Source organism: Numida meleagris, chromosome Z, assembly GCF_002078875.1.
Source record: "Numida meleagris isolate 19003 breed g44 Domestic line chromosome Z, NumMel1.0, whole genome shotgun sequence".
NCBI lineage: Eukaryota > Metazoa > Chordata > Aves > Galliformes > Numididae > Numida > Numida meleagris.
Window position 1 is genome coordinate 21,273,306 of NC_034438.1, and position 18,301 is coordinate 21,291,606.

At 39.6% G+C, this 18,301-nt stretch overlaps 1 protein-coding gene across 6 annotated transcripts in view; it reads left to right on the forward strand.

The window, feature by feature from the left end:
• Nucleotides 1-18,301, forward strand: part of SREK1 (splicing regulatory glutamic acid and lysine rich protein 1) — a 44,366-nt gene that overhangs the window by 18,147 nt on the left and 7,918 nt on the right. For all 6 annotated transcript variants that reach the window (XM_021379812.1, XM_021379813.1, XM_021379818.1 and 3 more), the window contains 6 exons: nt 4,758-4,922; nt 5,867-6,045; nt 6,650-6,780; nt 8,242-8,356; nt 11,275-11,394; nt 14,568-15,071. In XM_021379812.1, coding sequence (XP_021235487.1) covers nt 4,758-4,922; nt 5,867-6,045; nt 6,650-6,780; nt 8,242-8,356; nt 11,275-11,394; nt 14,568-15,071 — 1,214 coding nt within the window. The remainder of the gene's footprint in view (nt 1-4,757; nt 4,923-5,866; nt 6,046-6,649; nt 6,781-8,241; nt 8,357-11,274; nt 11,395-14,567; nt 15,072-18,301) is intronic.

The window sequence follows — 18,301 nt, forward strand, 5'->3', positions numbered from 1 at the left end:
ATGAATATTGTTTAGTTTTTTCTTCTTTTTCTCCCTTCTATTAAAACATTGCATTAACCAAGTTTGTTTTCTACTGCAGTATTTCATAGATCTGCACTTACGGACAGCATCTTTTTTTAAAGTTTGTGCTCCAACAGCTATTTAAAGACCGTATAAGTTTTACACTGAAACCGTGGGACCAAAGTCAACCATCAGATTTAATTTATAGTTCTTAACTGTCAGTATATAAGAGAAATCAGATGGCATTGAAAATCATTTTTAGTTCACAAGGATGCTGGCTCTTTTTTCTGTAAAGTTAGTTGATATTATCCTCATTGTTAGGTGAAGTAATAATTTTGGTATTTCATAAACTGAAATGCGCTTACTTACACATAATTGCTGCTATTCAAGCATAATTAATAGTGGGATTTTGAGACATTTGTTTCTAAACTAACCCTCTAAGGTAAATTTACTTTGTTTTTATTTAGATCTTTAGTAAGTTATCGGTGAATACTAGACTATCAAAGAGGAAGGCAAATTGTCTGACACTTTCTGTTCAATAATAAAAGGATGATTTCAGCAGAGTAGTTTTCTCTTTTGTTACATGATAAAAAAGCAAACTAGTTTCTTGTAGAGAGTTTCTAACACAAACTTCACCTGTTAGAAAAGCAGCTGCTTTTTGTGTAAAGAAAATAAAATGAAAACCAAGAGCTCAGCAGACCAGTTTAGTTGTGTTTTCTAAGTAATTTTTTTCTTTTCTAATTTTCCTCAGGAGAGATTTCAATAGCCAGTAAAAACAAGAACCATATTGTCTTCATTCTCTAGGAAGTAATTGTCCAACAAAGGGAAAGATGTAATTTTTCAAGACAGAGGTAGCTCATCTGACAACAGCCTCTGAAGTTGTAATCTGATACTATGCTTCTTGCTTTTGACTGTACATTCCAGTTTATCTGTGTGATTCTTTCTGGATTCTCTCTGGTGTCTGTTCTACCTCTTGCGAAGCATGACAAATTCACTGAAGGAATGAGGGTGGCCAAATAATAAGTTTGTTTGATCCACAGCAGCCTGACAGACACTGTACTGGGCTTAGCAGAGGATGTGAAACACTGGAGCTTGGGATTGGGATTCTGGGGGAGAAGATGCAGGTCTTGTTCCTGTGCTTTTTTCTCCAGCCAGCTGTTTGAGGCACTCAGTTATTCAGTAAACTGCAGTTTAGAGTTGCCTGCTCTTTTACGTGAAGCTTGTCTATATCTGTGCTGCAGCCCAAAGGGGTAGTACTGGCATTGCATTTCCAGTCTTTTACATTATTCCAGTGTTCATATGGTCAGTTACCTGAGGAAGTCTGATCTGACAGGGCTTTTTTGAGGTTGGTGAGGGGTGTAGAATAGGATTAGTTTTTCAGAACATCTCCCTTGATCTATCTGGTTTACAAATTGTAACAAGTCTGTTGTGAAAAAAGAAATCAGGATTGCCCATTTCCTTGTCTAAGGCAACCTGGGTAAGTTTAAACTGATGATGAAGCTGTCATTGGAAGACTGGAAGGATAACAACAGGTAGCAGTATCAGTTATCTTACACCTTTGAAATACTTCTTTTGTGTTTGTTCTGCTTACGCATTACTGTGTTTCTACATTACCTACATAGCATGTTCATACATTACTTATGAGCAAAGTTTAGAGCATAAGGTATAATGTTTTATGTAAGACTCAGCATCAGTATTTCTGCCAGGGAAATGAGCTTTTGTTGTAATTGTAGGAGAGAAGCTTATCACATGCTGCTTTAGATTACAGGTATTCCATGCGCTGAGAGCTCGTATCTCTAGAGAATTTTTTTTACCATTGGTAATGCTTCTGAGTTGAAGGTGTTTCTGCTTGGCAGTATAAGACTTTTAAGGCAAGCAGGTAATTTTCTTAGGTAAAGCTGTAGATCAAGTACTGCACTTGGATCATCTGTAAATTTACTGAGGGGACCCGGGAGCTATTAGTTATAGATGTAATAGCTCAGAATTAATCATGTGAACAATGTGAACAGTGCTTTTTCATTTTCTCTAGCTCTTTCACTGGCCACCACTGAGAAGAATCTGGCTCCACTCTTCGTACACTCTTACACTGTCCCACTAGAAACTTGTATGCATTCTTAGAACATTCCTCAGCCTTCTTCTCTCCAGAATAAAGAAATCCAGCTCTCCCAGACTGTCCTTATACGACTAGTGCTCCAAGACAATTAAACAGCTTTGTGGCTCTTCACTGGTTGCATTCAAGTTAGGTCTGTTGCTCTCTTGCACTTGGAAGGCCTAGAACTGGACACTGGATTCCAGATCTGGCACCACCAGTGCTGAGGAAAGGCAAAGAATCGCCTTCCTTATCTGCTCACAGTACTCTTTCTAGAAGAGAATCTCAGCATACCGCTGTCTGCCTTGACTGCAAGGATACATTGCTGGCTCACACTCCCCTTGGGGTCCATCAGAACCACCAGGTTCTTTTTCTGCCTTCCGGCTAATCCACTCCTGTGCTATACTGGTCCATCGAGTAATTCCTGCCCAGGTGCACTGCCCTTTGGGGTACTACCAGCTCTTCCTGGTTCTATATTCATAGAATCATAGAATGGCCTGGGTTGAAAAGGACCTCAAGGATCATCGATTCTCAACCCCCCTGCCAAGTGCAGGGTCGCCAACCACTAGACCAGGCTGCCCAGAGCCACATCCAGGCTGGCCTTGAATGTCTGCAGGGATGGGGCATCCACAACCTCCCTGGGCAACCTGTTCCAGTGCGTCACCACCCTCTGTGTAAAAAACTTCCTCCTAATAACTAACCTAAACCTCCCCTGTCTTAGTTTAAAACCATTCCCCCTCATCCTATCACCATCCACCCATGTAAGCAGTTGTACCCCCTCCATTTTATACGCTCCCTTCAAGTACTGGAAGGCCACAGTGAGATCTCCCCAGAGCCTTCTCTTCTCCAAGCTAAACAAGCCCAGTTCCCTCAACCTTTCTTCATAGGAGAGGTGCTCCAGCCCTCTGATCATCTTGGTCGCCCTCCTCTGCACTCGTTCCAAGAGCTCCACGTCTTTCTTGTGCTGGCAGCCCCAGCCCTGGACGCAGTACTCCAGATGGGGCCTCACAAGAGCTGAGTAGAGGGGGACCACCACCTCCCTCTCCCTGCTGGCCACTCCTCTTTTAATGCAGCCCGGAACATAGTTGGCCTTCCGGGCTGCCAGCGCACACTGCTGGCTCATGTCCAGCTTCTCGTCCACCAGGACCCCCAAGTCCTTCTCTGCAGGGCTGCTCTCAAGGAGGTCTTTCCCCAGTTTGTATAAATACCTGGGATTGCCCCGGCCTAAGTGCAATACCTTGCATTTGGCCTTGTTGAACCCCCATTAGGTTCTCACAGGCCCACTCCTTCAGCCTGTCCAGGTCCCTCTGGATGGCTTCCCTTCCCCTTACTGTATTGACTGCACTGCTCAGCTTGGTGTCATCCGCAAACTTGCTGAGGGTGCACTCGATGCCATTGTCTATATCATTGATGAAGATGTTGAAGAGCACCAGCCCCAAGACCAACCTTTGGGGATACCACTTGTGACTGGCCTCCACCCTGACGTAGAACCGTTAATCACAACCCGTTGGCTGTGTCCTGCCAACCAGTTCTTAATCCATTGAACAGTCCATCCTTCAAATCCATACCTGTCCAATTTAGAGAGAAGGATGTGGTGAGGGACCATGACAAAGGCTTTGCAGAAGTCCAGGTAGATGACATCCATCACCCTTCCCCTGTCCATCAATGCCATCACTCCATCATAGAAGGCTACCAGATTGGTCAGGCAAGATCTACCCTTGGTGAAGCCATGCTGGCTGTCTCGGATCAACTCCTTGTCACGTATGTGCCTTAACATGTCTTCTAGGAGGATCTGCTCCATGATCTTCCCAGGCACAGAGGCGAGGCCCACCAGCCTGTAGTTCCCTGGGTCTTCCTTTCTCCCTTTCTTAAGAATAGGAGTAATGTTTCCCTTTTTCCAGTCACCAGGGACTTCACCAGACAGCCATATTGTCTGCAGACTTGCTGGGGGTGTGTTCAGTTCCACTGGCTAGGCTGCTGATGATGTTCAACAGAATTGTCCCAGGATTATCACCCGGAGCACACCACTAGTGATTGTTTTTTCAGCTAGACTAGCTGTTTTGAATAGGTTGTTTTTTAAAAGTGATGGTATTAGTAATCAGTATTCCAGTTCTATTTAAATTTTGTGTTCTGGGCAGTAGCAGGCTGTGGTAAACGGCGCTTACTAGATCTTGAAATAGTTTTTGCATGTTACTAAAATATACTTAGTTCTGTGAAACAGCTCATGATATGGAAAACTTCGTAAGTTAGATCATTCAGACTGATTTGTGCTGCTTTCTACTCTATGTGGCATAACATTGTCAACTGATACATTTGAAAAGGAAAGTATTTAACTCGTGTTAATACTTCTGTAAAATATGTTTGATGTTTCAAAAATTAAAAATAGATTATATATATAATATAAAGTATGTTAAAAGTTTTTTTGTTCTTTTTGGCCAATTTTATGGGTCACTCTGTAAGTGAGGAAAAGCTATTTACACTGCCTTTTACTGTCGTATCTGTGGTTATTTTATGACATGGGAAAAAAAAATTATGTTGTGCATACAGCAGGGAAAATGAAACCATTCCCAGAAGGCTGCAGATATATTTTTATTGTTTTGGTTAAGAGTTAATTGTATTTTGGAAATAAATGACTGTGTCATATTCTTTCTGTCTCTTCCTTTTCCAGCTTGGTGTTTCACTTGGCACTTTGGGAGCAATACCAGCAGCAGCATTGGACCCTAACATTACAGCACTGGGAGAAATACCCCAGCCACCCATAATGGGGAATGTGGACCCATCCAAAATTGATGAAATCAGGAGAACAGTATACGTTGGAAATTTGAATTCACAGGTAGCTTTTTTTTTGTATGGGAAATACTAATGCAAGACATAGAATTGCTATTTGTGTATTATAATCTTAGAAGCTCTCGTTAGCTGATGACAAACAAAGAAACAAATAATGCTGTTTTTGGTTACTAGTGTTATTTTGAATTCTGAATGCTCTTGCACCGATCAGATCAGGTTGTGGATGCCACTCTAGCACAGGGTACCAGAGAAATCACAGTGCAGCAGAATTCAGGGTACATACATAAGATTGTATGTATTGATCAAAGGTCAACTGTGTTGTATTAGCTGAATAATGCCCTAGGAGACGTGAGATCATGATAGCTGTCCTTCACCCTAATACTGTGCAGATCTTAAGTACAGTAAGAAGGAATTCACCTGAACTATAGCGGAGGGTTAATGATTTCTCCTAGTGGAAGTTGCAAAATTAGCCTGAAGTATCTTCACCTTTCTGTGATAGAAAAGCTTGGTGTCTGAAGTATTTCTTTTCAGCAGTTATTGGTTGAAGAACAATTTGCTTTGTCAGATGGCAATAGAAGTATTGTTTTGGGGGGTTTATTTGATTGCTAAAGTAGCTACTAGAGTGTAAAAGTTCATTCGATTGTGATAAAATGAACCATAAGCTAGTAGAAAAACAGGTGAAAGCTAAGTATTGTGATATATATTTTTTAATCGATTAAAAGGTTGCTTGAAAAGTACTAAATTCTGTGCAGGTTTATTTGTAGCCTAAATCTTGGGCTTTTGGTTGCACTATTTTAAGTTGTAGTATATTCTTTAGATTAGAAGAAGGAAAAATAATGTCTGTCTTTCTTAAAAAAGTGTAAAATTGCCAAATTTGTGTCACCTGTGAAACAATGGAGAAAAACATAGAGATTTTTTATTACCTAATATGTTGTATGGTCACTTTTCATAATATATTTTACTTCAGCTGTGCTCCTTGACTCTTTCCAGACCACAACAGCTGATCAGCTGCTTGAATTCTTTAAGCAAGTTGGAGAAGTCAAATTTGTGCGAATGGCGGGTGATGAGACTCAACCAACACGGTTTGCTTTTGTGGAATTTGCAGACCAAAATTCTGTACCTCGAGCTCTTGCCTTTAATGGAGTTATGTTTGGAGACAGGCCACTAAAGTAAGAAATTACTTATCCAAATGAATATAGAATGAGAGATTTCTCAGTGTTTTTATATATTTATGAGTCTGATCTGCAGGAAATTACAGTAATGAATATTTTTTCAATATAAGGATCTGTTGTTAGCAAACTGGAACACTTCTATAAGCTCTCATTTCAAGATTGGGTATAACTTCCTCTGTGAATAATGTGAATAGCAGAGAGTGAAATATATTTACATTTCATCTTGAGGTGGTGAATGCTATAACAAGGAGAGAATCTGCAAAGTCGTTGGTGCTAAGTAAGCTGTATATATGATGACTCCGTAATGAGTTTTAAGTTAGAAATTTAATCTAAAGTAGAAAACTGAATTTCTAGACTTGAACCTTTTTTTGTTCAGAATGACATAAAAATACTGTATCTCATTTATTTAAAAGATTTGAAAGGAATAAAAGGCACACATTTCAGATATTTAGATAGCAGATGAGCATTATGAAAAATCTGTAGTTTACTGAACTTTGAAATTTGTAGCCAAATATGGAATTTAAGATGGTTTCCTTTCTTATTTTTCATTTTCTGTTTTCAAGTTTTTGTGAGATAAAGGTTTTATTTTTCCTTAATTTAGAATAAATCACTCCAATAATGCAATAGTGAAGCCTCCTGAAATGACACCGCAAGCTGCTGCCAAGGAACTGGAAGAAGTGATGAAGAGAGTAAGGGAAGCTCAGTCTTTCATATCTGCTGCTATTGAGCCAGGTAGGTATATTATGTTTAGCACTTGACAGACTTGTTCTTTGTGCACCTTGGTACATGCTGTTAAGAGCACTTTCAGACACAGGAAAAGGTTACTTGTAGCTGAATAATGTGTGTAGGAAGAAAAGAAAAAAATCACAATTGTCTTCGTGTAACAGCAGTGGAGTAAAGTTGACTTTTTTATTTTGTCATATATTTTCTTCAAATACATGCTTACTGGAGGTTTTCAAAAACAGGAGGACAATGCTAAACTAAATAGCATTGAATGTTGATGCTTCTTAAGTTCAAAGTACTTAGAAACTCTTACCGTGAAATCGCTTTATGCTTTCTTTCATTCTTTAACACATATTAGTGCCGTGGTTTCATGGTCAGAGAGAGCTAGCATTCTGGTCAAAGCACCAAAATATTATGCTTTCTTAACCTAAGGCAGATTAATTTTGACCCTGTTGCTGTGTTTTTTTTCATGCTGGCTCGAGACTGAGCATCTGTAAAGCAAATGGGATCAGAAAATGAATTTGGGATAAAACAATGTGTTGTAAAGGACTCTTTTTCATCCAAATTAGTTGCCTGATCCCTGTTAACACTGGAACGGCTGGTCAAGGAGGAAGACCTGTCATGGGTTGAGAGGTTAAGTGGTGCTTTTCAGTGTTGATTTATGCAGACTTATACTGATTTCTAAACCACAGCATAAAACAATCTGATCTTGTTAAACTTATTACTGAGATCATCCTTTTGATCAGTGAGATTTTGTCATTTTGTTAACAAATTCAGACTTCAGCGTATGTACATTAGATAGTGGGGAGTCTTGAGTTTTTGGAGAGAGTTGAGTTTTTTCTCATTTTTGGCATTGGAATAAAAATAGCTCTAACATTTCCTCAATGTAAGGCAGCAGAACAATAATCTTTGAAAAGAGTCTGAACCAAAGTCTGCTGAGGTCAATGGTGGCTTCCTGGCCTTTGGATCAAACTTTTCAGCCTCTTCTCTCCATCCCTTCCTCTCCTTGTGGAATATTACTTGAATATTTGTACAGTGGTTTAAATGTCTAAAAGAGCAGAAAATACTATTATTTATATTTTATGCTTGTTTTCAAAATTATGCCCTCTATTCTAATTTACTCTATTCTTCTCAGGTTATTATCTTTTTTTCTGAATAGTTACATTAGTAATATACCAAGAGGCAAACGTGTTGTAATCTTGTGCATTGTGGCAGCAACATAAATCCCTTTCCTAATAGAGCTAGCTGTTTATAATTATCTGGTTTATGTGTACTGCTGCAGGATGGCTGCACTCAACGAGTTTATGCAATGACTTTCTTGGATGTTTCTGAAGGATATTTGCAAAGAAGGAAGATGTGCAAAGAGTAGGCCCCTTGTACTATATGTGGTACATTCCACTTGTGCCAGATTGTTAACTGGGATCTTTAAATGTTCTGAGCTTACACTGCAAAGTGGTTTTTTCCTCTCAGAGTCTGGAAAGAGCAGTGAAAGAAAAGGCGGTCGATCTCGTTCCCATTCTCGTTCAGAATCCAGGTCTAGCTCAAAATCGCGATCTAGAAGGAAAAGATCACATTCAAAACACAGGTAGGTATGTTTTTCTTTTGGACTAAGAGATGATACCGTTTTTCCTGAGTACTGATGATTACTAAGATTTCTTGGTTAAGTAAGTATCACTGTGGAAAACATGAATAGCTTATACTAGTCACATCAGAGTAACTGGAATCTCTGGATACTCTTTTGCTCTAGATGCTAAGTATATTCAAGATTACTTTCAGTGAAAACACACTAGGAAGTAATTTTTATGCTATGTAACATAGTCATATTTCATTCTGTGACCTCTGTATTTTAAGAAACAACAGTTACCTGCATTTCATGGCTGGAACATTTTTTACTGTTAACACTCTAAACTGATTGGTTGGCTAGTTTTGCTAGTTTTGTTTTCCCCTGCTGTCCTGAACTTCTAAACACAGAGCAAATAAAAACAGTATTTCCATTTACTGTACCATAAATGTAATTAATTTTTTTAGAAACTAAGAGAGAAAGGCTCCAGCGACAGTTTTGCATTCTTCAGTTTGCTTGCTTGCTAAATTTTTTGACTTCTGAAACAGGCTTTGAAGTATGGGAGAAAATGAAACAACTAGATCACTCTTAAAATTAGTCCATAAACTTATTTCCTAAGAGTGAGACACTTACAGACACATCCTGAAAATGGTTTGTATTTTTTCAGTGTCTTCTGAGTATTTATGTAATAAATCTAAAAGTATTTAGCTATGTTAATTGTCAAAAAAAGACACTCAAGGTGTATTAGATAGTTTACACTTTAGAAAGGTAAGTGTTGTCTGTGTTGCAGAAGTGGCTTTGTTGCATCTTTTCTCACATTGTGTCCTAACAGGGCATCTATAATTCTTTTATATAAAGAAAAGCTGGGTAGAAACGCACACCGTGGAAGTTGTACTCCCAGTGAAATATGATCTCAGTGCAGGTTTCACTTTTGTAGCAGAGAGACAACACAGTACATTTATTGACATCAGACCGCTGGGCACCTTTATAATGCAAGAACAGTCATTTGGTCACTTCCTTATTGCATGGTTCTTTGCTCTTTCTGTAACATGGGATATAACTGAAAAACAGTGTTAGTGTAGCATTCCAGCAATGTCTGCACTGTTTTATATCAACACAAACTAGATTGAGTTCTAGAAAATAAATTTGCATTCCTCACTTTAAGAAACCTGTGCTTTAAAATATCTGTTGATAATCACTTCTAAAAAAATACGATTTGCAATTGTTACCAACAGTTTTAATTACATGCTGCAAAAAGAGCCAGATTGATCCACTGAAGCAAATGCCTCCCCAAGAATAAAATATCCTTACCATTTTCCTGTTTCAGCATTTAATAATCTCTCTATATCCCTTTCATCTTTATGATACAAATTTTATTCAGGGGCTTATTTTGCCTAAGTTGTTATTAATTTGCTCTGAAGTTAGTTTCTGCACTGATGTGTAGAGCAAAGCAGTAGCTAAAAAAGGGTTGCCTTTCCTCTCCTTGTGGTATATCCTTACTCTGTGTGTCTTGAGCTGCAGAAGACAGGTGGAACTGTTATTTTTTCCTGTTCTTCAAGATTTATTGAGTAATATACATGGCTTTTCTGTCTTTGGTAAGCTGAACTTCGTTCTACATGAACCTGTCAGGCAAAGTATTCAAATAGTGTGTTGTTTGAAATTTAATATTCAAATTCACCTTTTTATTTTAATTTTCCTAGGAATATGATGTTCCAAAAATGGTGAATACTGAGGAAAACAGAGTATAGTAATTTTTAGAAGTCTTGATTTCATTATCAAATCTGAGACTCTACTGTATAAGAGGAATGCTCCAAAAGTAATGATTCCTACTTTATTATGTTGGCCTACAACATCAGAGGTGAATGTTGGTGGTATGTCAGTAGAGGTTGAAGCTTCCCACCAATATTCCATTACATGTTGTTGCCATGTGACAGATGGCAGCAGAAGGACAGTCTGACAGAATGGTGTCTGATAAGGAAATACATATGAGGCAAAGATATGTCACTGAACTTCTCCATGCAGGAAAAAATGGCACTCGCTGACATTCATTGATGCTTGCTGAATGTTTACAGAGACCAAACAGTGGATGTGAGCACAGTGAGGCATTGGGTAGTATATTTCAGCAGGGCTGACAGTGACATGAAAGACAATTCAGACAGCCATGCAGATTTTTAAGAGTGCAGGATGCAGGCTTTTGTTCATTGCTGGTAAAAATGCATAGCTAGTGGTGGTGACTGTGTTGAAAAAGAGTATTATGTAGCTGAAAATTCACTATACCCAGTAGTGTTATTGTGCTCTTTGTATTGGTTGTAGTTTACATGGGAATTAATAGGAGGCATTACTTTTGGAGTGATCTGAATATTTTTGTCAGAAGACTTTAGTTGGATTTCTGTTGGAGTATGTGCACATTATTTTCTTTCCTTATTTATCATGAAGTAAATGTTCATTCCGTATCTAGAGAATTTTTAAATCTATGCTCATAAATCCTTCCATCTGAGACGATAACTTTTCTAAATTCTCAACCACAGATGACAGGTTTTGTTTTTTATTTGGAGAACCAAGTGACCAAGACTGCAATAAATGATTGGGCCTGAAGAAGAACCATGTAACTATTTTTACAAGCTGATCTTAGATCTTATGTTCTATAATTTTCTAAGAAAAGCTATCCCACTATGATATGGATTGATGTTTTCCAGAATATTCGTGGTGATTCTAATAAAACTTACTACTTAAATGATGTATCTCAAAGGAGAGCATGTGCACCAGTTTAAACTTTTACAAGTAAGCTTACTTGTAAAAATGTTAGGCACTAAATTACTGAAATGCAACTCTATATAATTTTACTTGTGAAGCCAGATTTTTATACTTTTTTCCTGTTTTGATTGACCTAATTTTTACAAAGATTCAGTATTAAAGTATTCTTTTCGATGTTGTTCATATAGAAGTCGGTCTGGCAACAGATCACTCTCAAGACACAAGGACAGACGCAGATCCAGAAGTCCCATGAAAAAACGGTCTAGATCTAGGGAAAGACGGAAATCAAGAAGTCGATCTCGTTCTCGGTGAGTTTCCATTCCTAAGAAATAATACTGTTCTTCTTAGCTTGCAGAACAAAGTTTTTGAAAAAAATCTCTTAAATGTTTTAGGTGCTGGTAAAGCGTAGAGTGTAAATGCTTTATCTTCTCCCTAGGCTTTGTCTGTGAGGCAAAAAGAATAAACCACAGATTTTTATATTGAGTTACCTTAACTTCAGTATAGAAGTCTGTTCTATATTTATACCTATGTAAAATTATAAAATGGCTTGGGTTGGAAAGGACCTTTAAAAGTAATCTAGTTCCAGCCCTGCTGCCATAGGAAGGGACACCTTCCAATAGATTAAGTTGCTCGAAGCCCAATACAGCCTGGCCTTGAGCTCTCCCAGAGATGGATCATCCACAGCTTCTCTGGGCAGCTTATTCCCCTGCCTCAGAACCTCTCACTAAAGAATTTCTTCCTAATATCTAATCAAAATTTACCCTCTTTTAGTTAAAGAGCATTAGCTCTTGTCCTATCACAACATTCCCTGATAAAGAATCTCTCCCCATCTTTCTTGTGGACCTTCTTTAAGTACTGGAAGGTTGCTCTAAGGTTTCTCCAGAGCCTTCTATTCTGGAGGCTGAACAACCCCAGTTCTCTCAGCCTGTCTTCATAGGAGAGATGCTCCAGCCCTCCAAGTTTTGCGAACTCTCTTCTGGAGCCACGTTAACAGCTCCATGTCTTCTGAATGGTGGAGCCTTCAGTGGGAATGCAGTACTCCAGGCGGGGTCTTGAGAGTAGACCAGAAGAGAAAAATCAGCTGCTGGCACACTTCTGATGTAGCTCAGAATATGATTGGCTTTTTGGGCTTCAAGAGTACCTTGCCAACCTGTGTTCAGTTCTTCGTCCACCACTGCTTCAGTACTTCTCTGCAAGACTTCTCTATTCAGGCACCCACCCAGCCTGTATTCGTATTTTGGATTGTCCCAATCCAGGTGCAGTACCTTGCACTTGGCCTTGTTGAACTTCATGAGATTCACGGAGACCTACCCCTCAAGCCTTTCAAGGGCTCTGTGGATGTCATCTCCAGCATGTCAACCACACCACACAGCTTCTGCGAACTTGCTAAGGTTGCATTCAATCTCACTGTCCATGTCACTGATAAAGATGTTAAACAGTATCAGTCCCAGCACTGACCCCTGAGGAACACCACTCATCACTGATCTCCAATTAGACACCAAGCCATTGACTGCAGCCCTCTGAATGTGACTGTTCAGCCAATTCCTTACCTACTGAGTGGTCTGTCAAATCCACATCTCTCCATTTTAGAGACAAGAATGTCATGCAGGACAGAATAAAGTGCTTTGCGCAAGTCCGAGTAGATTACATCAGTTCTTTTCCTTTTTCCAACGATGCTGTAACCCCATTAAAGAAGGCCACCAAATTTGTCTGGCATGATTTACCCTCAGGGTAAATGCTGGCTATCCCCAATAATCTGTTTTCCATGAGCCTTAGTATAGTGTCCAGGGGGATCTGCTCCATGATCTTCCCGAGCATAGAGGTGAGACTGATTGCCCTGTAGTTCTTTTTTTCTGTTTTTTTTTTTTTAATGGAGGTTTTGTTTCCCCTTTTTCAGTCACTGGGAAATTCACTGATTTTCTTTGAAATTCCAACACAATAATTTATTTATAAAGTGCATATGAAGGTAGCTTCATAGTGGGAAACTTGGCAATTTACTCATTTAAAGGGAGCTTCGTAGCTCTTTTTTTTCTAAGAGGAGAAGTTTTGTGGGAAAGAGAACTGCAAATCTTTGGACCTTGGTGAGAACAGTAGTAGTACTTCATGTAGTCAGGCTTCGTTAATAGCTGACAAAATCTTTTTGATTCTCTATTGCGCTTGTGTGACAGAGTTTTTTAAGATATCTACGCACTCTAAGGGGCAAGTCCAGTGAATTCTGTGTAATAACTAACTGGAAGGTGCTTCTGGTGGCATTGTGAGATCCCTTGCTATTGTAGGGATAGCACACTGTTTCGTCTTTATGGTCTCAGATTGCTTCTGTGAGACATGTAAAGAAGTGTTTGCTGGAACCTGATAGGTACAGAACATAAAACAACCTGCTGTGCATTAGGAGTTGAGGAAATATATAACCAAAAACTTGATCAAATGAAGAAAGGTGGGGGCTGCGCTTAGGGTCTTTCCAATCTGAATGAGTGTCTTTGAGAATCTTTCAGAATTCTGGACTAGATACTGATACCAAAAGAAACAGCAAATTCAGTCTGGTTCTTGTGGACGTGAAAAGGCCTGTTGATCGTCTTCTTATATTCTGCTTTGTCCTGTTTATCTGAACAGCTATTGATTTTCATATGTCCTTGAGGCAGCTCATGTGCATGTCCACTAGGGGAGATAGTCAGGAGTCTTGTGCTTCCAAATAATCTAATATGCCAAAATGTAATCTTCCAACCAAAGCTGTAATTTAAATCAGTTTTTTTTATTTGACTTGGTTACTAGAACACAATGTAAGTTTTCCTCACATTTTTTATTTTTATGAACAGGTATAATTCTGCTTGTTCTATGGAAGTTGACTTGATCTGTTACCCATGCTTATATTTTTACCGTTCTACAAATTTTCTTACAGTTAGATAATTTTCAAATTTCTGATTACGTTACAGATAATTGAATTGTCTTGAGTTTTGACCTTACGTTTGCCTTTTGAGGGAATTTAATCAGTGAAATTTAACCCCTGCTTTTGGTTTCTCTGTGTTTGCTGGTGTTGGACTTGCAAGCAGTTCCAGGATGTTGGTGTGAGAGAACACTGTAGAATTAAGATTTCTGTCAGTATTCATATGGGGCTGGTTAATCTCCAGTCTCTATTATATGCACCCAATTTTAGTAAAAAATGGATTTAGAAATGGTAGTGTTTGTCTCAGTCCTGAGAAAATGTAGAATATCTGCTATGTATAATAAGAACTATGAGGTAAAGAAACTTATGTAGTACCATCACTCAGCACAGCTGATTTTGATTTCTGATTTCCAGACTTTTCCTAGTTAAATGGTCTCCCACTCATGGTAAACTTGAGTGGAAAAGTAGAATTTTGCATAATAGTTATTTTTGAACAGGCATACTTTCACTTGAGCATTTACTGTGTGCTGAAGACTTAGTTGTTGTCTTTATTAGGAAACTGTAAGATGAGTTAATGGATTTGTGTTTGGCTTTTCACAGGGACAAGAAAAGAGACAAAGAAAAGGTCAAGGAAAAAGAAAAGACCAAAGAAAAGGAGAGAGACCGAGACAAGGAGAAGGAAAGAGATCGGGATAGAGACAAAGAAAGGGAAAGAGAGCGAGATAAAGAGAGAAACAGGGATAAAGACAGGGAGAAAGACAAAGAGCGAAACAAAGATCGAGAGAAAGTCAAAGATAAGGATAGAGACAGGGACAAGGAAAGGGAAAAGGAGAAAGATGAGAAGGAAAAAGACAGGGAAGATGTAGATCAGAACAAGGAAAAAGATGATGACAAAGATGGGGAGAAGGATAGAGAAAAGATGAAGGATAGGGAGGGAGATAAGGACAAGGGAGGGGACAAAGAGAAAGACAGAGAAAAGGAGAAAGATGGGGATAAGGAAAGGGAGCGAGAAAAAGAGAGAGATGATAAAAAGAAGAAAGATAAGAGATCCAGAACTCCCCCAAGAAGCTATAGCTCTTCACGAAGATCGCGTAGCTCCAGCAGGTTTGTTATTTTTAATTTTTCTAATGCTTTTTTGAACTTACCAGCACAACAAAATACATCTCTTTTTTATGTGTCAGTACTACCATCTTTATAATTCAATTTTTGTTCATTTAGTATGTTTCCCTATGAAGTAAAATGAATTACAAAGAAATCTGTATCATACCTGTAAGAACGTAGTCTGCTGTTGGGCTGCTGGTGCTTGCCTCTCACTTAACTATACAGTATAGTATTTCAGGGAAATAAGTAAATGGTTGTTGTGCCATTTCTCTGTGTTGGAGTCAACAAATGTTATGATGGAGGGGGCATCACAGGATGTCCTGATGAAAGTATGAGTCATTGTTACATAATTCCTTGGTTACTTATATAGAATCATTGAATACGCTGAGTTGGAAAGGACCCTCAAAGATCACGGAGTCTTGACTCCTGGCTCCAATAGGACCACTCAAAAACTGAAACAATCTCTTCAAAACAGCTAGCTAGTCTAACTGAAAAGCAATCAGTGGTGTTATACCCAAGTGATGATACTGGAGCCAGTTCTGTTGAGCATCATCAGTGGCCTAGCCAGTGGAACTGAACACACCCTCAGCAAGTCTGCAGACAATACTGAACTGGGAAGAGCTGGTAGTGTGTCAAAGAGCTGTGCTGCCATTCAGAGAAACATCAACAGACTTGAGAAATGGGCTGATGAGCATCTCTTGGAGCTGAACGAAGGGCAGTGCTGAGTCCTGCATCTGTGCAGGAATTACTCCATGGACCAGTACAGTCTGGGCGCTGATTGGTTGGAAGGCCAGCTGGCAGAAAAAGAACCTGGTGGTTCTGATGGGCCCCAAGGGGAGTGTGAGCCAGCAATGTATCCTTGCAGTCAAGGCAGACAGAAGTATGCTGAGATTCTCTTCTAGAAGGAGTACTGTGAGCAGATAAGGAAGGCGATTCTTTGCCTTTCCTCAGCACTGGTGGTGCCAGATCTGGAATCCAGTGTCCAGTTCTAGGCCTTCCAAGTGCAAGAGAGCAACAGACCTAACTTGAATGCAACCAGTGAAAAGTCACAAAGTTGTTTAAGTGTCTTGGAGTGTTTTAACAGTGCATACAAATTTATAGTGGGAGAGTGTAAATAAGAGTGTAAGAATAGTGGAGCCAGATTGTTCCTGGTGGCCAGTGAAAGAGCTGAAGGAAGTAGGCACATACTGTGGTCTGGACAATTGGGTAGTGAGGTGGACTGTGAACTCGCTGAAGGAAAGAAGCCAGAGTGTAATGATCAGTGGGACAGAGTCTAGTTGGAGGCCTGTATCTGGTGGAGTCCCTCAAGGGTCGGTACTGGGACCAGTACTATTGAATATATTCATCAGCGACTTGAATGAGGGAATAGAGTGTGCTGTCAGCAAGTTTGCTGATGACACAAAACTGGGAGGAGTGGCTGACATGCCAGAAGGTTGTGCTGCCATCCAACGAAACCTGGACAAGCAGGAGAGTTGGGTAGGGAGAAATAATAAAATACAACAAGGGCAAGTGTAGAGTCTTGCATCTGGGCAAGAACAACCCCAGGTACCAGTATAGGTTGGGGACTGACCTGTTGGACAGCAGCGTAGGGGAAAGGGACCTGGGGATCCTGGTGGACAGCAGGAGGAGCATGACCCAGCACTGTGCCTTTATGGCCAGGAAGGCCAGTGGCATCCTGTTGTTGTATTGGAAGGGGTGCAGTTAGTAGAGGTGCGTTGAGTAGAGGTGTGTTGAGAGAGGTGCTCTTCCCCCTCTACTCTGCCCTGCTAAAACCGCATTTGGAATATTGTGTCCAGTTCTGGGCCTCTCAGTTCAAGAAGGACCAGGAACTGCTTGAGAAAGTGCAGCGCAGAGGCAGAAGGATGATTAAAAGAGTGGACCATCTCCATTATGAGGAAAGGCTGAGGGACCTGGGTCTCCAGCTTGGAGGAGACTGAGGAGTGACCTCATTAATGTTGATATATATGTAGAGGGTGAGTGTCAGGAGGATGGAGCCAGGCTCTTCTCAGTGACATCCAGTGATACAAGACAAGGGGTAACGGGTGCAAGCTGGAACATCGGCGGTTCCATATAAATACGAGAAGAAAATTCTTCGCGGTGAGGGTAACAGAACACTGGAACAGGCTGCCCAGAGAGGTTGTGGGATCTCCTTCTCTGGAGACATTCAAAACCTGCCTGTACATGTTCCTGTGTGACCTAATCTAGGTGTTCCTTCTCCAGCAGGGGGATTGGACTAAATGATCATTTGAGGTCTTTTCCAATCCCTGACATTCTGTGATTCTGTGATACTAAAATGCAGCAAAATATTTTTTTTCTAATGCTTAAATTGCAGTGGTGGGGGTGTTTTTGTTTTTGTTTTTTGTTTTTTTTTTTTTGTTTGTTTGTTTTTTTGTTTGTTTGTTTTCTGTTTTGTTTTGTTTTCTGGAAAACCTAGAACGTGTTGCCCAGAAAGACTGAGGAGATTCCATTTTTAGAGATGCTCAAAACCTGACTAAATGCATCCCCTAGTAACCTACTGTAATTGACCTTGTTTTGAGTGAGGTCTGGAATGGGATTAGGTGAACTTCATGGAGCTCTTCCAACTTCAGTAACTATTACTGTCTCAAGAAGTAACTGACAATAAGTTAGGCTGCTAGCCCCCAGTTAGTTTGTATTTAAGGGAGTCTGTTTACTTCAGTGATTGACTTTGCCTAGTTGACACTGGAAAATCAGAATCTGAAAATACAGATTTGATACTGTTTGAACACAGTTAAGTTACCTGGTTACTCACAGACGTGCAGGAAAGCAATAGAAAAATCAATTTCATCCATGGATAAAGATGCATTTCCAGTATCCTTGTTTGAAAAAACTGTACGGATAAATGTGGGGATGTTCAAAATGAGATGCATGTTAACCAGTAAACCAGTGTTATCTCCAGTGTAACCCTGAGTCTACTTTTTATTTCTGTTTACCAGACATCTAATCAATCTTAATCTACTGCTCAAAATTAGCTCTGAAATTTTGTCCTGTGGAGCTTTTGTCCAACAGAAGGCCAGGCTAGATGAAATTGTCAGAGTATGAATCCAGTTAGTTTTAAAAAACATGTCTTAATATATCCTTCTGTGATTCATCTGATAACTGTTGATTTCTTGGCCTTTATAAACATTGGAGAAATTATATGATAATTCCAAAAGCTGGTACGCATAATTGTATCTTTTGTGGAACATGTTGAAATGCACTCTCAGCTAGTTTAA